Source organism: Miniopterus natalensis, chromosome 2 (assembly GCF_054644295.1).
Source record: "Miniopterus natalensis isolate mMinNat1 chromosome 2, mMinNat1.hap1, whole genome shotgun sequence".
Taxonomy (NCBI): domain Eukaryota; kingdom Metazoa; phylum Chordata; class Mammalia; order Chiroptera; family Miniopteridae; genus Miniopterus; species Miniopterus natalensis.
Genome location: NC_142082.1, coordinates 103,602,950 through 103,624,765, shown reverse-complemented (window position 1 = coordinate 103,624,765; position 21,816 = coordinate 103,602,950). Strand labels below are relative to the sequence as shown.

Below are 21,816 nucleotides of genomic sequence, written 5' to 3'. Positions count from 1 at the left end.
TATTTTTACCTTTTTATGATTATTGCAATAATGAGAGTAATTAATATAGAAAAATCATCTAATCATCTCTTCACCAAGCTAATTCTGACGGATGGCAAGGCAGACTTATAAACACTTCGCCAGCATTAGCTGCTGAACAAAAGGAAGCCTGTGAAAGTTGTGTCATCATCCTCATCTGCAAACAAGCCATTAAACCTCTCCCCTCCTGTCACCTGCATCCACACCTCATCCCCAAGCTTCAGCTGGAGTACAATGCCGCCGGAGGCCTGGTCCTCAGAACTCATGTAACCATCCTTCGTGTGCAGTATTTTTACCCCATTTTTGACCAGAGATACCTGCACATTCCTGGAGAAGACAGTGATGTGATAGGTGAAATAATAGACCCCAGCAATGTGGCAAGTGAATTTTCCAGTAGCTATATCGTAATGGTTGAATTCATTATACAAGATCCTATCAAATTTAATGGGTACGTCTGAAGAAGGAAACTTGCTCAGCACAGTGAGCCCCACGGTGAAAGCACTTTTTGGCAAGACTGGAATCTCACCAATTTTCCCTTTTTCTCCTCGATCCCCTTTCCAGCCCCTCAATCCCCGGACTCCTGGCTCACCCTGAGGCCCCAAGGGCCCTGCGTCTCCCTTGGGACCAGGCTTTCCAATGGGGCCTATGGGGCCCTGTAAACCAGTTGGGCCCATAGGCCCGGTGTTGCCCTTTTGCCCTTCTGGACCAAGGGGACCCACATCGCCTTTATCCCCCTTCTGCCCTTGAGGACCCGCCTCTCCTCTGAGGCCTTTCTGCCCCATGGGACCAACAAGCCCCTTTGGCCCATGTTTTCCTGGGGGTCCTCTGGAGCCTGGATCGCCTTTGATGCCTTTTGCTTCAACTTTTCCATCTGCCCCTGGGTAGAGAGAGAACCAAGGAAGAAATTATTTGTGGAACATTACCTTGTGAAAACAACTTTGGTTTTTCTACTATTGAGTATACAGGTGAGATAAAACAGTGTACAGGTTCAGCATATGCTCAGGGCTTGAAAATCCATCCACTCCTAAATTGTGTGTGCACATGCTCCCACATAAAACACTACTGAACTAGTGTCCGGGCTCTCATTAGAAAGTACAGCTCTTTACCATCTAAGCGTACTATTTGAGCACGAAGCAATACCGGTCCTTGAGGAAACACATCTTTGGAAGAGAGAATAACAGCAAAGGGCAGATTAACTCAGGGTACTTTCAGTAAATGGACATCCAATTATGTGACGTCCCCAGAAAAGGTCCTCACAGGAGTGAACAATAGCTAGAGTCTTCAGTGTGTCATTCATTGCTCTCTACTGCCCAGCCCTGCCTGCCCACTGTGCCAACTACATCACACTATTTGTTATTCTGCATAAAAGCTCGGTGCTTCCCGTTTCCTTCGCCTTGACTGGGGGGAGTCATGGTTATGAGCATGGGCTCTGAAGTTAAACACAAGAAATCAATCCCCTCTCCCCACTTATGCACAGTGGGATGTTAGGCAAGTTGACTAGCCACTTACACTTGTTTCCTATTCTGTAATATTGGGATAATATTACTTCATTTATAGGCTGTTGTGTTGAGTCAATACATGAAAGGCCCCTAGAACAACCTAGCACAAAGTGGATGTTATATATTAGCCATTATGACCGTTCTCCATCCCCCTCAGTCATAATTGCCAAGGCTCCTCCCTTCCCTTCAGAGCCCAATTCAAGTGCCATCTTCTTTGTGTAGTGCTGCCAGAGGCACTGAGTCAAAATTCAGTGTCATTCCTCATCACTCATACACTAACTGAGACTTCAGCAAAGTATGGTCAATGGCCAAATCCAGCCTCCTGTCTGATTGTGTATGGCCCACAAGCTAAGAATGGTTTACATTTTTAAGTAGTCACAAATAAGATTCCACAATACATGAAAACTATATAAAATTCAGATTTCAGTTTTCATAGAGTTTCCCAGGAACACTTTCCCACTTATTTATGTAGGGTCTAGGGCTGCTTTTTGCTACAGTGGCAGAGATGAGTAGTTGTGACAGAGACCATATGGCCTGCAAAGCTGAAAATACTTATTATCTGGCCCTTTGCAGAAAAAGTTTGCTGATCTCTGCACTGAATTATGAGAGCAAGAACTGTGTTACCTTTATTGTTGGATCATTCCCACAGCCTAGTAAAGTACTTGTCCTTGGTAAGAACTTAATAAGAGCATGTGTACAGATAATCACAATTGTGTTTTTTCATGGGAGGAGCACTTGGTTAGAACTTAGCAGTAGGTAAATCAGTGATGGTTCAGAACTTGCAAGGTAGAATGGAACACAGCTTCTGACCTTGCTCTCCTTTCTCTCCATTCATTCCATCCTTTCCTGGACCACCAGGATGTCCTGGTTCTCCTAGATGGAAAAGAAAAAAACAGACAAGAGTTGAAGTTCCAATTTTATTAGACATTGGTCTCAATCAGTGATGTAGACTGGAGAGTCCAGTGAGTGACCCCCAGCCCTGGCACACACACTCCCTACAGAAGTGCAGGTGGAGAGAGGCAGATGTGAGCGAGCAGCAAGGGTGCTGAGTTGAGTAAAAGTGAATTATAAAATGAATTGGGTGGACTTTCCAAGCCCCAGCTCCACGAAGGCAGGACAAGAAGGGAGCATGTGTACAGATAATCACAATTGTGTTTTTTCATGTGAGGAGAACTCAGGCCATGATAAAACATCTGAGGCATCCTGGCTGGTGTGGCTCAGTTGGCTGGAGCATTGTCCCATACACCAAAAGGTGACGGGTTCAATTCCTGGTCTGGGCACATGTGGGAGGCAACCAATTGATGTTTCTCTCTCTTTCTCCCTTCCTCTCTAAAAAACTTTTTAAAAAATGTCAGAAGCATTGGGTGGCTTTCTGTCCTTTTCTTTATTCCTTTTGTTTTAAATTGAAATTTTTATTTTTCAATTACAGTTTACATTTAGTATTATTTTGTATTAGTTTCAGGTGTACAGCATAGTGGTTAGATAATCATATACTTTACAAAGTCTTCCCCTGATATCTCCAGTACCTACTCAACACCATACATGGTTTTTACAATATTATTGACTATATGCTGTACTTTACATCCCCATGAGTATTTTGTAATTACTAATTTGTACTTCTTAATTCCTTTAAGTTTTTTACCCTGTACCCCAACCCCAGTGTCCTCTGGCAACTATCAGTCTGTCTGTGTCAATAAGTATTTCAATTTTGTTCATTTGTTTATTTTTGTTCTTTTGATTCCACATATAAATGAAATCATATGGTATTTGTCTTTCTCTGACTGACTTATTTCACTTAGCATAATACCCTCTAGTTTATCTGCCCCAAATAATAAAATTTTATTCTTTTGTATGAACCAGTAATATTCCATTGTATATATGTACCACAGCTTTTTTATCCACCAGTCTACTGATTGCCACTTGAGTTACTTCCATACCTTGGCTATTGTAAACAATGCTGTAATAAACATAGGGGTGCATATATTCTTTCAATTTAGCATTTTGGATTTCTTCAGATATGTATACTTAGAAGTGGAATAACTGGGTCGTAAGGCAGCACCATTTTTAAATTTTTGAAGATCCTCCATACTGTCTTCCACAGTGGCTGCACCAGTCTGCATTCCCACCAAGAGTGCAGGAGGGTTCCCTTTTCTCCATAACCTCACCAGCACTTATTGTTTGTGGATTATTGATGGTAGCCATTCTGAGAGGTGTGAGATGATACCTTATTGTGGTTTTAATTTGCATTTCTCTGATGATTGGTGACATTGAGCATCTTTTCATATGTCTATTGGCCATCTATATGTCCTCTTTGGAGTAGCCTTTATTCAAGTCCTCTGCCTATTTTTTAATTAGATTGTTTGATTTTTTGGTGTTGAGTTGTATGAGTTCTTTATAATTTTGGATATTAACTCCTTATCAGATGTATCATTGGTGAATAACTTCCCCCATTCAGTAGGTTGATTTTATGTTTTGATTCCTTTGCTGTGCAAAAACTGTTTAGTTTGATGTAGTCCCATTTAGTTTTTTGTTTGCTTGTTTGTTTCCCTTGCCCAAGGAAGATATATCAGAAAAAAATATTTCTAAATGAAATGTCAGAGATTTTACTGCCTATGTTTCCTTCTGGAGTTTTCTGGTTTTGTGTCTTACGTTTAACTCTTCAATCCATTTTGAGTTTTTTCTTTTATATGATGTAAGAAGGTGGTTTAGTTTCATTTTTTTGCATGTATCTGTCCAATTTTCCCAACACCATTTATTGAAAGACTGTCTTTTTCCCATTGTATGTTCTTGCCTCCTTTATCAAATATTAATTGATCATAAGGTGTGGGTTTATATCTAAGCTCTCTATTCTGTTCCATTGATCTATTTGTCTGTATTTATGCCAGTCATGCTGTTTTGATCACTAAAGCCTTGTAGTATAGTTTTATCAGGTAGTGTGATTCATCCAACTTTGTTCTTCTTTTTCAAGATTGCTGTGGTTATTTTGGACCTTTTGTGATTCCATATACATTTTTGTATTATTTGTTTTAGCTTTGTAAAACATACCATTGATATTTTGATAGGAATTTTGTTGAATCTATAGATTTATTTGGGTAGTATAGACATTTTAATTATGTTAATTCTTCCTATCCATGAACATGGTATATGCCTCCATTTTTTATATCTTCTTCAATTTCTTTCTTCAGTATCCGAGTCCAGGTCTTTTATCTCCTTGGTAAAATTTATTCCTAGGTAGTTTTTTGTGCAATTGTAAATGGGATTGTTGTCTTAGTTTCTCTTTCTGATAGTTCATCATTGGTGTATAAAAATACAATCAAATTCTGAATGTTTATTTTGTATATTGGTACTTCAGAAAATTTATTTATCAGCCCTAGTAGGGTGTTTTATATGTGTGTGTGTGTGTGTTTAATACTTACTATTCTCTTTATACAGTATGATATCATCTGCAAATAATGACAGTTTTATTTCTTCCTTTCCAATTTGGGTGCCTTTTTTCTTCTTCTTTTTGTTTGATTGCTGTGGCTGGGATTTCCAGTACTATGTCGAATAAGAGGAGTGAAAGTGAACATCCCTATCTTGTTCCTGATCTTAAGGGAAACACTTTGAGTTTTTCCCCATTGAGTATGATGTTGGCTGTGGGTTTGTCATACATGGCCTTTATTATGTTGAGGTATGTTTCCTCTATTCTTACTTAGTTGAGAGTTTTATTATAAACTGGTGCTAAATTTTGTCAAATGCTTTTTCTGCACTTTTTGATATGATTATATGATTTTAATCCTTCATTTTATTTATGTGGCATATCACGTTAATTGATTTGCAGGCATTGTGCCAACCTTGCATTGCAGGAATAAATCCTACTTGATCATGGTGTATGATCTTTTTAATGTATTGCTGGATTCAGTTTGCTAATATTTTGTGGAGGATTTTAGCATCTATGTTCATCAGGGATATTGGTCTACAATTTTCTTTCTTTGTATTGTCTTTGTATGGTTTTGGAATTAAGATAATGCTGCCCTTATAAGTGAGCTTGGAAGTCTTCACTCCTCTTGAAATTTTTTGGAATAATTTGAGAAGAAGAGTGTTAATTCTCTTTTGAATGTTTGGTAAAATTCACCTATGAGGCATCCAGTTCAGGACTTTTGTTTGCTATGAGTTTTTTGGCCACTGCTTCAGCTTCATTAGTTGTAATTAGTCTATTCAGGTTTTCTGATTCTTCCTGATTAAATTTTGGCAGATTGTATTTTTCTAGGAATTTATCCATTTCACCCAGGTTGTCCAATTTGTTGGCATACAGTTGTTCATAGTATTTTCTTACAATCCTTTGTATTTCTATGTTGTCAATTGTTACTTCTCTTTCATTTCTGATTTTATGGGTCCTCTTTTTTTCTTGATGAGTCTGGTTAAATGTTTATTAATCTTGTTTATTTTTCCAACAAACCAGCTCTTGGCATGGATCTTTGGTGTTGCTTTTTTAGACACTATTTCATTTATTTCTGCTCTGATCTTTATTATTTCCTTCCTTCTGCTCACTCTGGGCTTTTTTTTTTTTTTTTAAAATAGTTCCTTTAGGTGTAAGATTAGATTGTTTATTTGAAGTTTTTTTTGTTTCTTGAAGTAGGCCTATAATGCTATGAATTTCCCTGTTAGGACTGCTTTTGCTGTGTCTCATAGATTTTTGTTATTGTGTTTTCATTTTCATTTGTCTCAAGGTATCTTTTGATTTCTTCCTTGATCTCATTGTTAACCCATTCATTGTTTAGTAACATGTTATTTAGCCTCCATGTATTTATGAGTTTTTCAGTTTTTTTCTTGTAGTTGTGGTCAGAGAAGATGCTCAATATCTTTTCAATCTGCTTAAATTTATTGAGACTTGTTTTGTGTCCTAAATGTGGTCTTTCCTAGAAAATGTTCCATGTGCACTTGAAAAGAATGTATATTCTGCTGCTTTGGGATGAAATGCCCTGAAAATAATCAATTAAATCCATCTGGTCTAGAGTGTCATTTAAGGCCTCTGTTTCCTTGTTGATTTTCTGTCTGGAAGATCTATCCATTGCTGTCAATGGGGTGTTCAAATCTCCTACTGTAACTATATTACTGTCAGTCTTTCCCTTTACATTCGTCAAGATTTACTTTATATATTCAGGTGTTTCTATGTTGAATGCATAAATGTTTACAAGGGTGGTATCTTCTTGTTGGACTGATCTCTTTATCATTATGTAATGTCCTCCTTTGTATCTAATTATAGCCTTTGTTTTAAAGTCTATTTTGTCTGATATAAGTATTGCTACCCCATCTTTTTTTCTTGTTTTTATTTCTATGATATTTTTTCTATTCCTTTAACTTTTCGTCTTTGTTTTTTCCATTGTGAGGTGGGTCTCTTTTAGACAGTATATATACAGGTCTTGTTTTCTTATCCATTCAGCTACCCTATGTCTTGATTGAAGCATTTAAGCCATTTACATTTAAAATGATTATTGATAGGTGTGCATTTATTGCCATTTGAGTCTTACTAATAATATTCCTCTATTTTTTCTTTCTTCTTAAAGAAGTCTCTTTAACATTTCTTGTAATACTGGTTTTTGTACTAATGAACTTCTTTAGCTTTTTCTTGTCTAGGAAGCTTTTTTTTTTTTTTTAAATCCTTGTCTGAGGATATGATTTATTGATTTTTAGAGAGAGGACGGGAGGGAGAGAGAATGAGAAACACCAATCAGTTGCCTTCTATACCAGCTGGGCCAGGGACTGAATCCAAAACCTAGGTATGTGCCCAGACTGGGATTGAACCCACAACCATTTTGGTGTATGGAATGATGCTCTAGCCAACTGAGCCACTTGGCCGGGGCCTGGGAAGCTCTTTATTTTTTATTCAATTTTAAGTGATAGCCTTGCTAGATAGAGTAGTCTGGATTGTAGGTCTTTGTTTTTCATCACTTTGAATATTTTGTGTCAATTCCTTATGTTCTGAAATGTTTCTGTTGAGAAATCAACTGGCAGTTTTATGGGGGCTTCTTTGTAGGTAACTGTCTTTCTTTTGCTGCTTTTAAGATTCTCTCTTTGTCTTTAACCTTTGCCATTTTAATCATGATGTGTCTTGGTATGGGCCTCTTTGGGTTCATCTTGTTTGGGATACTCTGTGCTTCTTGGACTTGTATGTCTATATCCTTTTCCAGATTAGGAACATTTTCAGTCATTATTTATTCAAATAAGTTCAAATCTCTTGCTCTTTCTCTCTCTCTTCTCCTTCTAATACTGCTATGATGCAAATGTTGTTACACTTCATGTCGATATGTTCCTTAAACTATCATCATTTTTTAAAATTCTTTTTTCTTTTTGATGTTTACAGTTAAGATGAGGTTCAACTTAATAAATGTAAATGTAAATTCATATGCCCTAAGTGTTAATAATTTCTAGGTTTTTAAAGACTTCTTTTCAGATCTGACTACTTCATCATTGATTTTCCCTAGTAATGTACAGTTGAATAGTTCACATGAAGAATAGAAATGACAGCTCTGCTATTTTCATGTGAGTCACTTGTATTATCAAGTCCACTATCAACCTTCAGTTTCTTAGCAGGAGTAATTTAAGCATCCATCTGTTTGTGATAGCTTGAAAATCTCCTGCCCAAGGCACACATAACTGCAATACACCACAGGCGATCGATGACTGAAGGAGGGCTCCCACTCTTCCCACAGGACAATTTCAGTCTTCAAATGACACATGTCCATCTGAAAATGGACTAAGTGAGGCCACCCATGCCAATGCATATACAGGCATCCCTCAGAGATTTTGCAGGTTCAGTTCCAGACCATTGCAATAAAGTGAGTATTACAATAAAGCAAGGCATAGTTTTGCTGGCGAAGGGTCTTGCTTTCAATTTGTAGAAAACACCTCTGTGAAGCACAATAAAGCACAGCACAATAAAACGAAGTATGCCTGCATTAAATATTTTAAAAGCTCATTTTTTTTTCTTCACTGAAATTCATCTTTTAAAATGTTAGTAGAATTTTTGATGTTTTCTTCCTGAACCCAGATGAATCATTCTGCTAACGGTCAAACTGGGGTTAAAGAACCCCATTCAAAAACCAAGCCTAATGGTTGGTGTTATGAAAACCACTCTCACATCCTGGTTTTTGCAAATCTACTTTCTTGAGGCTGGATCCTGTCCCCAAATCCCCAAGCCCTGGGGCAGGTCCCAGCACATGGCATGGATCTCTGAATAACAGCAATGTGGCTTCAGGTTACTGTTCATTTTTCTATTCTCTGTCACTATGAGTCACCTGCCTTACAGCATGGCAAGGCATCAACTCCCACCTGCACTGCAGCTGGCTGTTCTCTGCCAAAAACTTAGCAATTGGGTCTCTCTATAGGCCCATGTGCCAAAGATCTGTCATACCTGTTGCCTGAGGCAGGAAGATCTATGACATTATCTACTCCTGATGATATAATAGCAAAGATAATGGCTACCAACAGGTTCCCCCCACTAGATGAGAAAGTCCAAGAGGACGGAGCTCCTGTCAGTCTTGTCCTGTGCTGTACCCCAGCATTTACCCAGGATCCAGTGTGGAGCAGGCTTTCAATAAGTGTTTGCTGAGCAGTGGGTGAGTGAGTGAGTGAGTGAGTAGGTGATGACCACACAGGTGATGGGCAAATGAATGAGGTAAAAGGAATGGAGGAATAAATGGAACAGCAGCTAAAGGCCAAGAGGTGGTAAGTACCTGCATTCCCTTTGTCACCCTTTGCTCCATCTCGTCCATCCCTTCCAGGCAAACCATTGTGACCAGGATTCCCAGGGACACCAGGGTGCCCTTGCCTGCACGTGTCCTGTGAGTTCACGTTCTCTATGCAGACTCCGGTGGCAAGCAGGAGCCACCAGACCCTCATGGTTCAGATGACAGAGCTGAACTGAAAGAGGGAAACACAGACCAAAAGGAGAAACCTTTGTCTCTGGGACCATAACACAGCCTCTGTTCCTTGCCATTGGCAATGGACCCACCCCTGGTGAGACCTGGACAGAATGGTCAGAGTGGGTCAGGGTAGAAGCTGGTAGCAGACCAAGATGCTTACAACCAGAAGGACATTGTCCTTTGAAGTGACACATGTGATTGGGACCACTTTTAATGGTGAGCAATCAAAGAGAAAGCCAGGTTCCAAGTAAGACACTTCCATTTACCATTTCACTTTGGGCGAACCACTTTCGGAGCCACAGGAGATATTAACGCTTACTTGTCTCACAGAGCTGCTATAAAAACCCAGTTTGATCACCATGTGCATGAAAGCACATTATAAATAATAAAGCAAACATAGAATTAGCAATGGACCCAGCATCTCCACCTGTGGGTATATAGGCAAAAGAATTGAAAGCAGGGTCTCCAACAGATAGTTCTACACCCATGTTCATAGTAGCATTACTCGCAATAGTCAGAAGGCGAAAATAACCCAAGTGTCTACTGACAGATAAATGTATAAACAAAATATGGTATATCCATACAGTGGAATATTATTTAGCCTTGAAGAGGAAGGAAATTCTGACCCATGCTGCTACATGGATGAACCCTGAAAACATTATGCTAAGTTACACAACAATGTCAATAAACTTAATGCCACTGAACTGTACACTTAAAAGTGATTAAAATGGCAAGTTTTATGTGTACTTAATCACAATAAAAATTAAATTTATTTTAAAAATATTAAAGTGTTCCAAGTAGTTCTGCTCCGATGAGATGTATTCTTTGAGTTAAGGGCTGTTTCTGTAGGGGACCACTGTGAAAAAGAGCACATGCGCGCACACTGGGGCACACAGTTTGAGAAGTACACTTTCACATCGCCCTTCCAAGTTACTGATTTGCTTTCCAACCTCATCAGAAGCTAAGACAGTGCTGGTTGGTGAGGCGGGGGCTGAGATCTGAAGGAATGTTCTAGACAAAGAGAACAACACAAGCAAGACCCTGCAGTAATGTGAACACTTGGGTTGGGCAGGACCTACCTGACCAGGTCAATCTCCCTACGGCACCATGGTAGGGGGGTTGCATTTGTTTACGTAATTGTGTAAAGAAAAACCTGGCTCCCCATCTGCCTGTATTTTCCTCATTCTTGTATTCCCAGTACTGATTGTTAAGCCTGGGACAGTAGGATGAGTAAATATGTGTTGAGTGGAATGAATGTATCACGGTAAATATCTAGATTTTGAAATAATAACATAAGGCTAGTGCAACTGGTCAGAAGCCAGAACCTCTGCTGAAGGCAAGAGAAGTCTGCACAGCCCTTTAGAAAGCTAAAGAGAAGTGACATACGTATCTGAGACACAGTAATCTCATCCCAAAATTATTCTCAATAACCCAAAGTTTGTGTGTGGAAGATATTAACCCCAGCATCATCTGTAACAGTGAAAAATTGCATACTACACAATGTGTGACAATAAGCGGGTTAGAAAGTAGAATATTATGTAACCACTGAAATGATTATGAAGGTCACGTAGAAATATGTAAAAGATATATGCTGGGTTGAGCTGAATTTTTTTAAAAGTAGACTAAAATGCCATGCGCATTAAGATGCACCTATGCAATTATATATGCATCTTGACAAAAGCTAGAAGCAAATAGACCCAATTGAACATGGCAGCTTTGGAATGCTGGGATTATGGGGTTTTTTCCTTTTGAAAAAATGCTTTTGTTAGTGTCTATAAATACACACACGCACACACACAAACACACCAGATAGACTCTGCCACGCAAAAAACTACATTGCCATCTTATGGAAGGCTCTAAATGTCACAGAGCTTGAGGCAAATAGAATATTTTTGGAAAAGAAAATACAGATGTTTCCCTTTGAAGCCATGAACATGTGCCATTTCAGGAAATTGAGTTGAGTTTTCTTGGAGCCAAATTCCATAAATAATCTACATCAGCCTCTTTTGTTTAACTCAGAAGTGACTGGCAGTAGTCAAATCTAAATTGCACAGACCAACCTCTGTTAAGGGGTCTATATTTTTTCCTTTTTAATTTTTTCAAAATGTGTTACAATTGTGCCAATAATTAAAGGCTTAAGATAAAAAAGGTGTCAAGTTGTGATAAACTCTATTTTGCTCTCCAGCCAAAGAAGAGCTAAGGTAAAAGCAAATATTTATTCTTCTCAAAATCTTTCATTAGTTTTTTACATACAGGGTGTCCCAAAAAATGTACACATACTTTAACAGGTGTTAACTCAATTTGAAAATGAAATGTATTTTAATAAACACTGCCTTTGTAATTATCCGAAGTGTGTGTATACATTTTTGAGGACGCCCTATACTTGATTTAGGCAGAGATTGTAGCCAGCTTGCCTGTCCCTCACGCCCAGCCCGTAGGCAACCTTCAGCAATTGGTTTTGAATAATTAAATATACATGGCTCCCAAATAAGCAGTGAAGTGAGTCATGACACTCCTTCTAATAAGACAACATAGAAGAAGGACATGAAAGTTTTCACAAGGCATGTGGTAGAATTTGTATTAATGTATTACTTTAAAAACAAAACAATTACATTTGTGCTCTCGCAAAGCCAGGGCTTGGATCCTGTTTCATGAGTTCGACCAGTTCCTACACTTGACTTTTATTGCCTGCTGTCTCCCGAAGTGCACTAGAGCTAGGCCCACCCGCCAAGCCCCACCTCTCCCCCTCCCTTCCCGGTCTTTCTCCTCTCACCCAGGTCACTGTCCCCTCCACCCCGCTGGCTGTTCACACTGCAGCTAGACTAAGGGTATCTTATCAAGCACCAAACGAGGTTATAGCTTTTAGAAGATGGTGGCGGCATCTTTCCACTTTCTTATGTCCAGTGCTTCAGGTGAATATTTGAATGATTGAATGAATAAATGAATGAGTGGAAGGATGGAAGGAAGGAAGGAAGGAAGGAAGGAAGGAAGGAAGGAAGGAAGGAAGGAAGGAAGGAAGGAAGGAAGGAAGGAAGGAAGGAAGGGAGGGAGGGAGGGAGGGAGGGAGGGGGAAGGGAGGGAGGGAGGGGGAAGGGAGGGAGGGAGGGGGAAGGGAGGGAGGGAGGGGGAAGGGAGGGAGGGAGGGGGAAGGGAGGGAGGGAGGCTGGTTGTCCCAGTTCTAACTGTGTGTGGCTCATCACCTGGGGAGGTGACTGACTATGAAATCTACCCTGGTCAATGCTTCTGGTGAGGATTGCTAGTTTCTCCAACACCCCTTCTCACCTTCCTACATGGTAACAGAAATTTTAGCTGGCTTGTGGTCTGCCCACAATAGAATACATTTCCCAGCCTCCCTTGCAGCCTGGATATTACTATGAAACTAGATTTTGGCCAGTGAGAAGTGAGCGAAAGGAATGTATGCAACTTTGGGGCCTTAAATGGAGAGGGTGTATTCTCCCCTGCCCCTCGCCTTCCTGCGGCTGAAGTGTACATGGGGAGCCATCCTGGACCCCTCAGAGGAAAGCAACACTTTGGAGATAGAAAAATCCTGGTCTCTGATGACTCCACAGACTGGACCTGTCCCACTAGTCCATCTATGACATGAGAGAGAAATATACTATCAACTCAACTAAGCTACCATTATGTGGGGTCTTTCATACACAGCTAAGCCTACATCTGCCCCCACGCAAGGCTTCTGCTGTGGGAGGTGTGGTCACTCATCCTCGGGAAGCTGCTGCGATCGCATAACCTGGCCTGCTGAGGCTGTCAGGGGCGCAGGGACTCAGACTGCAAATGATTCTCAGGTTACTGTTTTTTGTCTCAAATAAAATAGGTTCTTACTTAGTTAACTTCTTATTTCTGGGTTGTTTCTTCTATGCTTGACCTATATTTCTCCTTCACTACAGAATTTCATGATAAAAGGTTACTCAATTCCCGAAGGATATGATGCCCCTAGTTCGTGGCAGAGGTTAAGGGTTTCCGTTCTTTAAGACTCTTACTTCCCCAATACTAAGATTTTTATTTTATTTTATTTTTGTTAATCCACACCTGAGGATATTTTTTACATTGATATTTTTAGAGAGAGTGGAAGAGAGGGGGTGAGAGAGAAACATCGATGTGAGAGACACATGGATTGGTTGCCTCCTGCATCTCCCCGACCAGGGCCAGGGATTGAGCCTGCAACCGAGGTATGTGCCCTTGACCCGACTCAAACCTGTGACCCTTCAGTCCACGGGCCTGATGCTCTAACCACCGAGACAAACCAGCTAGAATCCCCTAATACTGAGATTTCATAAAGACCGGCCAGAACTGTGCTGAGCAATCTGTATGGTCTCCAAACCTCTGAGCCTCTGCTTCTTCGTGCAGGGGATGAGCTCATCCCCAACATCCCTCCAGAGCTGACAGTTTAAGAATCTAAAAATGTCTGAATTGCCTTCATTGAATACATTTTCCTCCATGCACTCTATACATTATATACTTTAGGTATTCCTTTTTCAACATATGCTGAAGGGCTTTTTTAAAAAAAAAACTAGTGTAAATTAATATAGCCATAAATATAAAAGCATACACATTAAAATTTGTGCAAAATAATCTGAGCTTCCCTAGAAAGTTCTAGAAAGATCTGCTCATTTTGTGGTTGTTCTAAGGTTTCATGCCTCCTCCCAGCCAATGTGCAGAGTTCTCGCAGAAGAATTTCAAAATCTGCTTTTATCTCCTAGTTAGCCCCTCCCTCGCAAATGAAGTTTGGAACAGGCTTACTCCTTTCCTACCCACAACTCTGCAGACATCTGCCTTTTTACTTTGCAAGTAATTGAGCAGGACTGTCACACACTAATAATAAAAGAACCATTTTTAGGACTCTGGTGCCTTAAACTGAATTTAAAGAAATAGTTTCCTAATGCACTTACCTGCCCCCGAGGGCTGCAGGCTGCAGGTGCTGCCAAAGCAAGGACTCAAAGGCAAACTAAATAAAATCACGCCTTCCTGACATATAATTCCCTGGTGGGAATATCTGCAAAACAGCAGGAAGGGGCGGGACCAGAGAGGCACAAATGTCTCGGAAGAGCGTCAAAACAGCAGCCACACACGAGCCAGGTAGCATCCTCCACCAGCTCCACAGCTTAGGAAGCTGAGCTCCTTCTTCCCGCCCCTTCTAGTGAAACGAGAGAAAGCGAGGTCTCGTTCACGTGGAGCCTGGAGGAGGTCCCCCGGCAGGCGGCAGGTGGCTTTCAGTGAAGTGATGTCCTTGCCTTTGCTTGAGCAGACGTTCTGCTGACCTGGGGTCAGTTTCTGGGGCAGGAGAAGAAAACCGAAAACACCAGGCCTGGGCCTGTCGGGAATCCAGACCCTTGGAGCTGACACCACTTAACTAGGTCTTTCAAACTTCTGTGTAATTCCTTTAATTTTAGGCATTTTAGTACATAAGGGTTTAATGCCTATCGCCTTCTCTCTCCCTCTCCCTCTCTCTCTTCCTCCCTCTCTCTCTGCCTCTCTCTCTCTCTCTCACACACACACACACACACACCCGCCTACCTGCCTCTGAGAAAAATATGGCGAAACTTTTCAATGCTATGTAACACTGAATTCTTCCCTCTTTCCAATCAGTGTCTATAACAGCAACCTCTAACTTAAAAATGGCACCTGGAGGACAAATGTACCCAACACTGCTTCTCAGAGGTGCTGAGAACCGAGTTGGGGTGCGGGGTATGCGGGTGTAGGGCAAGTCCCACTTAGACTGAGGTAAACCTCCCCTCCTCTCACCATGCCTCAGTTTTCTCATCTATGCAGTGGGCATAACAATGCATAGGTCCCAGGGCAGCGGTGGGAATGAGTCAGGTCAGCAAATGAAGTCCGTTTCTCCTCCACCCCCCATAGTTGCCTTGTCCTCTCGATCCCCGAATCCACTCAGGTACCTTTAGTCCTTTCTCTGCGGGACAACAGCAGCCTTTACCCAGCTGACAACACCCTGAACCCCCCCCCCCCCCGTTTTCACTGTCCCTCCCCACCCCCACCCCCACCCCCACCCCCACCCCCACCCCCACCGCCGCTTCCCCTCTGCCTGTGCATCCTTCCGGGGGTTCCTCCTGCTGCCTGCTGTCTGGCTCAGCCCCACTCCCGCGGTTTAACTGCGACTGGCGGTGCCTCATCCCATCTCCACTGCCCTGGCCTCCCGTCTGGGCTTCACTCTGTTCATCTGACCACTGGACAGACATGTCAGGAACCCAAACACAGAAGCCCTGCCCCTACCCCTCCATGCAGTATTTTCTTTATCTGTTTATGGCACTAGCACCCACAGGTCACCACAAGGCAGAACTTGGAAACCGCCATCTCCTCCCAACATCCGGTGGCTGACTGAGACCTGCTGTCGCCGCTGAGCGTCCTTCACATCCAGCCTCCTCTCCTTCCCCATGGTCTCTTCGCTGGATACTAAATCACCCCCTTGCCTCTGGTTTCCAATCCACCCTTTTCTCTGCCACCGGAATGAGCTCCCAAACAAATCTGGCCACAACATTCTTTGCCTTAAAGTCTTTGCCTACAGAATGGAATCCCAGTGCCTCACCGTGGTCCACAGGTTTTTTGTGACCCAGCTTCCAACACTTCGTTCTTACACAGCTTGTATCACACCTGGCCTTGCTGTGTTGGGTTAACCCCCAGGGTCCCACAGGGCCCTGGCCTTCTGTGTGCTGCCTTCCTACCCTGCTACCAGAGGAAGGGGCTCCGTCTCCTGAAGTCCTTTCCTAACTTGTACACTCTTCTCCTGTGACACAGTTCACACTCAGTTTTAACTGTACTTTGTGTTTGTCTTCCCTCTTCGACCATAAGCTCCTGTGGAGGATTCATACATTTCAGCTGGTCCTTCCAGGGCACAGGGTAGGTGGCTCAACTCTCATCTCCCCACAACTCTTCCAGAAGTGGCCACAGCCCCCTATTTTTACTCCTGCCTACGGTACCACCTTGAGTCCCTGGGAGCCAATCTTTGAGAGGCAGACTTTGGTTCCCAGTGCTTTCACCCTCCCCCGTTCCAATCCCCCCACCGCTAAGTTAAACCTCCTTTCAGTCCAGCCCCAGGAGGGGAAACCAGTTTGGGAAGTAGGTGGTTATTAGAGTAAACAAACAAAAAGTGGAAACTAGCTGCCCGGCAACCTTTATAGGAATCCTTTTCTGATTACAGTCACAGCAAACAATGGGCTATTTACTCGCTCTGCTGAGCTGTAAGGGAAAGGAGGAAATTGTTATCTACCCCACCCCAGCGGGTAAGCAGGCTTAGCGCCACGAGCAGATCTCCCGGGAAGGGGCCCGGCTTTCCTTGGCCAGCAGCAGGGAAATGAAAGGCACACACAGGCTCCTTCTGTTGTCTGCCTTCCACCACCAGTGCAAAAGCTGCTGCTACAAAGTAGGACTTCCCATTTGGGGTTTTGGCTTTATTGGTGTTATTCCAACGTTTGGTGACTTTTCCCAAGTCAAGTAGCCCCTAATTGCTTCCCCCAGAGCCTTCTTTCTCATACCTGCTCAGTGGTTTGACCCAGCTCATTAATGGACAAATTATTACTGAAGTCTATTGACTTCCAGGCAGGAAGTAAGCTGTGAATCCCACAAACACCCGTGACACTCTCTCTCCATTAAAAAAAAAAAAATCTTATTCTAACACTCAAATGCATTACTAGAACCAGTTTGGCAAATTAAGTTTAATATACAGATACAAAACAACAAATATAGATTCACAGCATTTACAAGAAATTATTCAAATAACATTGTAAATATATATATATAAATTTTTACAAAAACTTCATTCAACAAAAATACATATCAAGTTACAGCAATCTTGTTCAACATCTTTCAGAGGTCAACAGCCAAGTCATCAGTTTGGAAGCTGTCACAATTTATACGGATACACCATCTTGACACTGATGAGTTAAAATGAAAAGGTTACCCAAAGCCTTGCAAAGTAGGTAGGTAAGTCAAACATGAATGATGTGAATACTTACAAAAATGACCAATTATGAAATCACAGAATCAAGTTAAGTACTTTCTAAATACAAATGTTGATGCCCATGGAATAATTATAAGCAATATTGTTACATGTACTGTCGCTAAGTATATTTGCATCAAATATTTAAACTTTTGGGTTTTTCAACATCAGACAGTTTTGTTTTGTTTTTCCCCAAATCTTTTAAATTCTACTTTACCACATCCATCCTGAGAGCAGCATTAGCCACGTGGAATTTTAACAAGGAGAACAATCTGTAGGATAAGCTTATTACAGGCACAATTGTTTTTGTGCGGTTTAACCTTGTTGTTTTGTGTCCTGTAGCCTTGAAAGGACATTTATTCACGCTTGCTGGCACTGTCCTGGGAGAGACACATCTGTTTCTCTCGTCAGCAATTTCCCCCCAAACTCCAGGTAATCAGGCTGTTCTCTGGCTAAGTAAGTTGATTTTATTGGGGAGTATCAGCAATTTGGGCAATATAAAGACTTCCAACTGATAAAATACAGCACCACCTGGATTTTACAAATGATTTCTACTGTGAACCAAATTTTCAATTAAGTGCACTTCTGTTCTGTCTAGAAAACAGCACTGTCTGTTGGAGGGGGATTTTTCTGAACAGGCACAGAGTTAGTCTTCATCTAGATCAGGTATACAAAGACACAACAATATTCAGAAATAGTGGGGAGATGGAAGTGAAATGTTTTAAACTACAAAATCAGATCTGACCAGAGGACAAATAGATCAGATCTACTCAAAACAAACTATGCAGATGGTCTCATCAAAGCTCTGGGCAGCTGCTGGGCAAAGCTTTCCAGTTTGCAGGCCAAAGACAAAGAATGCTGCTTCTCCAAGACTTTATAAATATTCTACTCTATGGCAGCTTATAGCACTGCGAGGCTGCCCTATGCCTTAGGTCTGATGAAGGTTGCTCTTGACCCAAGGCCAAGGCAACTGTCTTTCAAAACGGTTGGCAAATTCTGAAATATGAATAACAGTATTAGTGAAATTCATCAAAAGTCTCTATCATCTTTTTTTCTTTTGGTCCACCATATTACGCAATGTAGGGTAAAAAGAGAGAAGACAGAAAGCGAGATACCCAAAGAAAGTCATACATAATCTGTATAGAAGGCTCTTTATTTTTCTCTCTACTTTCTGAGTGGAACAAGAAAGAAGTTTGGCAAACCAGAATCAGAATGCTTGAGCCATCTGTTCTTTATAGAACTCAGGCATTTGGTAAAACCACCGAAACTGGACATACAGACTTAAAATCGTCAAAGGACATTCTATCATTTTAAATCTATTTTAGCAGTTTTCAAAATCACCAGGATCCACCCAGAACTCGTATTTGACCAGGTGATTCTCACACAGTACAGAGCTGACAGGGCAGCCTGGGGGCCCTAAGGGCTCTGGTATCCGAGCTTCCTGCTCCTGTTGGGACCCCACTGAGCGAGAGGTGGGGACCAAAGTTAGGGCTCAGCTGGGAAATAAATCAGGACTCATCTCAGAACTTAAAGTATTTCTTCATTGCTCATTAATAAATATTAGTAAGTGGAAGCCTTCTGAGTTGTTCTTTACTTGCTGAGTCCTCACTAAAAATATAACCTAAGCAAATTCTGTTTCCTTAACATAATTCTCTTGTATTAAAAAAAAAAAAAAAAGAAACACAACCAATTGTTCAAAACTGCTGTATATACAAACAACTCTATTAGCACAGAGACCCCTACAGTTATTGCTGAGGGGTCCACAAAAAGCATATTTAGCATAGTTTATAAAATGTATCATTTTTGTTAGCAAAAATGTCAGTTACATAAACGCAACTAAATTGAGATGTCTATTCAAAATTGAAACACACATGCATGTACACATGCAGTTACAGCACATCCTGAGAAACCTCCTCACAGAAGCAGCCTCTATCCTGGGACACTCACTAGAAGGTTTACAGAAACGGCCCAGGGACACTGGCCTGGAGCAGCATGGCCTTCCAGCAACACTGCCTGGAAGTGGGCACATGAAGGTGCTCAAGAACAGGGACGATTTCCTGACAAACGTTTACATGTTGCTGCTCTAAGCCTTCCTGGAGAGGCCCAGGATGGTGTCTTCTTGTTGCAGGATGTGACTTCCTTCAGGAACAGTTCTGGACATGGGAGAGGGTGAGGGAGGGGATGAACCACACGCCCAGAGACTCAGATTACACCTCTGTGTCTGACAGTACAGGTCTGTTTATTCTCAAGCATGGGTCTAGTAGAAAAAAGAACTTTCTGAGAGTAGCATACAAAAAAGAAGATTTTCAAATAGAAAACCACAAATTGTGTTATACAATCCCTGCCCCCTGGTCCAGTGCACTAAGTCCATTACAATGGCCTCTCTCTTTAGAGTCTGTCTTCTCCAACACATTGGAGAAAAGTTATTTTCATCAAAATGTACAACATAGACAAAGACTAGGAGAAAACTGTTGATAGGTATCAGCCCATGTGGCCCTCGTTACAAAAAGACTGCTATCTCGAGTCTAGATATATTTTGTTAAGGTTTCTTTTATAAAGAGGGAAGCCTCAGAAACCACTTGACATGCTAATAATGGCACAGTTAGCACTACTGTTTGGGTTAATGCAACCAAGTGAGCTACGCATGCCAGCAACTAGACTACTGTGAAGCTCATGCTTTCTCAAGGGGATGTCAAAGTCATCTAACTTAATTGGTGCCGGGGCCACGAACAACTGGTGGAATGAGAATGCCTTTCAATCAGTGCATCTGCATATTCCCTTGATCATAAAACTAAAGTAAATGGGTTTTATAGGTTTTATATTGCAAACGGATATTTCTGAATAGAACTTTTAGGTTATGACTTGCCACTAGACACGGTTTCTGCTCATGGGGTTCCACACTGCCTGTGGGCAGGAGAGCATCTGACTTGAGAAGGACTGATCTAGCCCGCCGCAGGATGCCCCTGCCTCCCTCCCTGGGAAGCGGCCTTATACTTAGGGGGCTGAAGTCGCTCTGCATTGCAGAGCTCCCTGTGAGAGGCTCATCCTGCTTGTCCCTCCAGCTTGGCAAGATGAAGCCTGCTAACTACCATTTGGCAACTGTGTGGATTCAGATGACACCAGGTAACACGTCTGCACCAAGTCCCCTAATACTATGGAAAAGAGGAACAGCTTACCCGTGCCAGTGACGGGCAGTACGGTCCCAACCCAGGACGACCATTCCCTTCAAATCAAATGCAAACATGCCAAGCCATCTTGCCCTTCCTCGCAGCACTTGGGCCTGGGCTGTAGCACCAGCACTCGTCATCAGCGAGGCTGGCAGGGTCACTGCCCAGCACTCACTTTAGAGCATATCACCAGTTTCTTGGTCTCGGCCACCTCAGCACAGGTCACAGAAGGTTCCTGTGTACATGGAAGCATCATCACCTTCTCCCTGTTCCAAGGAGGCAGCTGGTCTCTGGGACTGAGGGGAGCCCAAGTCCTTCTCATCTTTCTGCATCCCCAAAAGCAGTTCCAGCACTGGGTACAACAGACCGTCCGTCCTTGGGTTGAGCACAGAAGGAACAATAAGGTCCTCTTCACGGCCACCTCAGTGGACACGCGGCCCTCCCGCCTTCATTTCTTGAAGGGGGTGAGTTTATGGAAGGTGTGCCAGAACAGCGACGGCTTCCGCTTGGGTTCTGCCAGGGAGAAGACCTGCTGCTGAGGGACGCTGGTGGGCACGGTGACATGGCGCTGGTGGATGGGATGCAAGCTCTGGTGCGGCGGGGCCACAGGGCATCCGCTGTAGCCTAACTCAAGAGAGGAGGAAGATGACAGAGGGACTGAGGGTCACTTTAACCAAAAAAGAAAAAACAATGCCAAGATTGAAGCTCTTAGCTGATTCTCAATTCACATTAACTGAAACTACATCTGACAGCTATCGTAACACATTTGGTCCATACTGTGTCCAGTGTGGATGTGACATAGATTATCTCACTGAATCCTCAAAAAGATCCTTCCAGGAAGATACCATTATAGCAATGTGACGAAGAAGAACACTGAAACCAGAGAGGTTATGTAAATGACCCATGGTCACACAGCCGTAAGTGGCAGCATTAGAGCTGGACTGCTATTTGGGATGAGAAGCAATAACATACCGCTCAGCCCAGATCCTACTCTGCCACTTACTAGCTGTAATTATTTGGGAAGTCAGTTGATTTCTCTGTGTCTCAGTTCTCTAAATCTAAAGCAGGGATGACAGTGCCTACTGGGTTATGAGAATTAAACGAGTTAATTAATGTGCCTAGAGTTGTGACCCAGATGCCTAATTAGTTTAATCAAAACTATTTTATTAGAGTTTTGTGCATTTTAAATTTGTGCAGAGGTCATTAAAAAGGCTTATCAGAATTAGCTATAAGACCACACAGTAACTGTGAAAGTCAGC

At 42.1% G+C, this 21,816-nt stretch overlaps 2 protein-coding genes across 2 annotated transcripts in view; both read right to left on the bottom strand.

Annotated features, from left to right (window-relative positions):
* Positions 1-53: 53 nt before the first annotated feature.
* C1QTNF9 (C1q and TNF related 9) lies at positions 54-14,379 on the bottom strand. Its single transcript, XM_016224824.2, has 4 exons — positions 14,329-14,379; positions 9,233-9,419; positions 2,328-2,390; positions 54-895 (listed from the first exon to the last, which is right to left on the bottom strand). The coding sequence occupies exons 2-4, from the start codon at positions 9,396-9,398 to the stop codon at positions 126-128; spliced, it is 999 nt and encodes a 332-aa protein (XP_016080310.1). The 5' UTR covers positions 9,399-9,419; positions 14,329-14,379; the 3' UTR covers positions 54-125.
* Positions 14,380-17,074: 2,695 nt separating this feature from the next.
* Positions 17,075-21,816, bottom strand: part of SPATA13 (spermatogenesis associated 13) — an 80,378-nt gene continuing 75,636 nt past the window's right edge. The window contains exon 12 of the mRNA XM_087814453.1: positions 17,075-21,181. Within this exon, the coding sequence (XP_087670579.1) occupies positions 21,006-21,181 (176 nt within the window). The 3' untranslated portion in view covers positions 17,075-21,005. The remainder of the gene's footprint in view (positions 21,182-21,816) is intronic.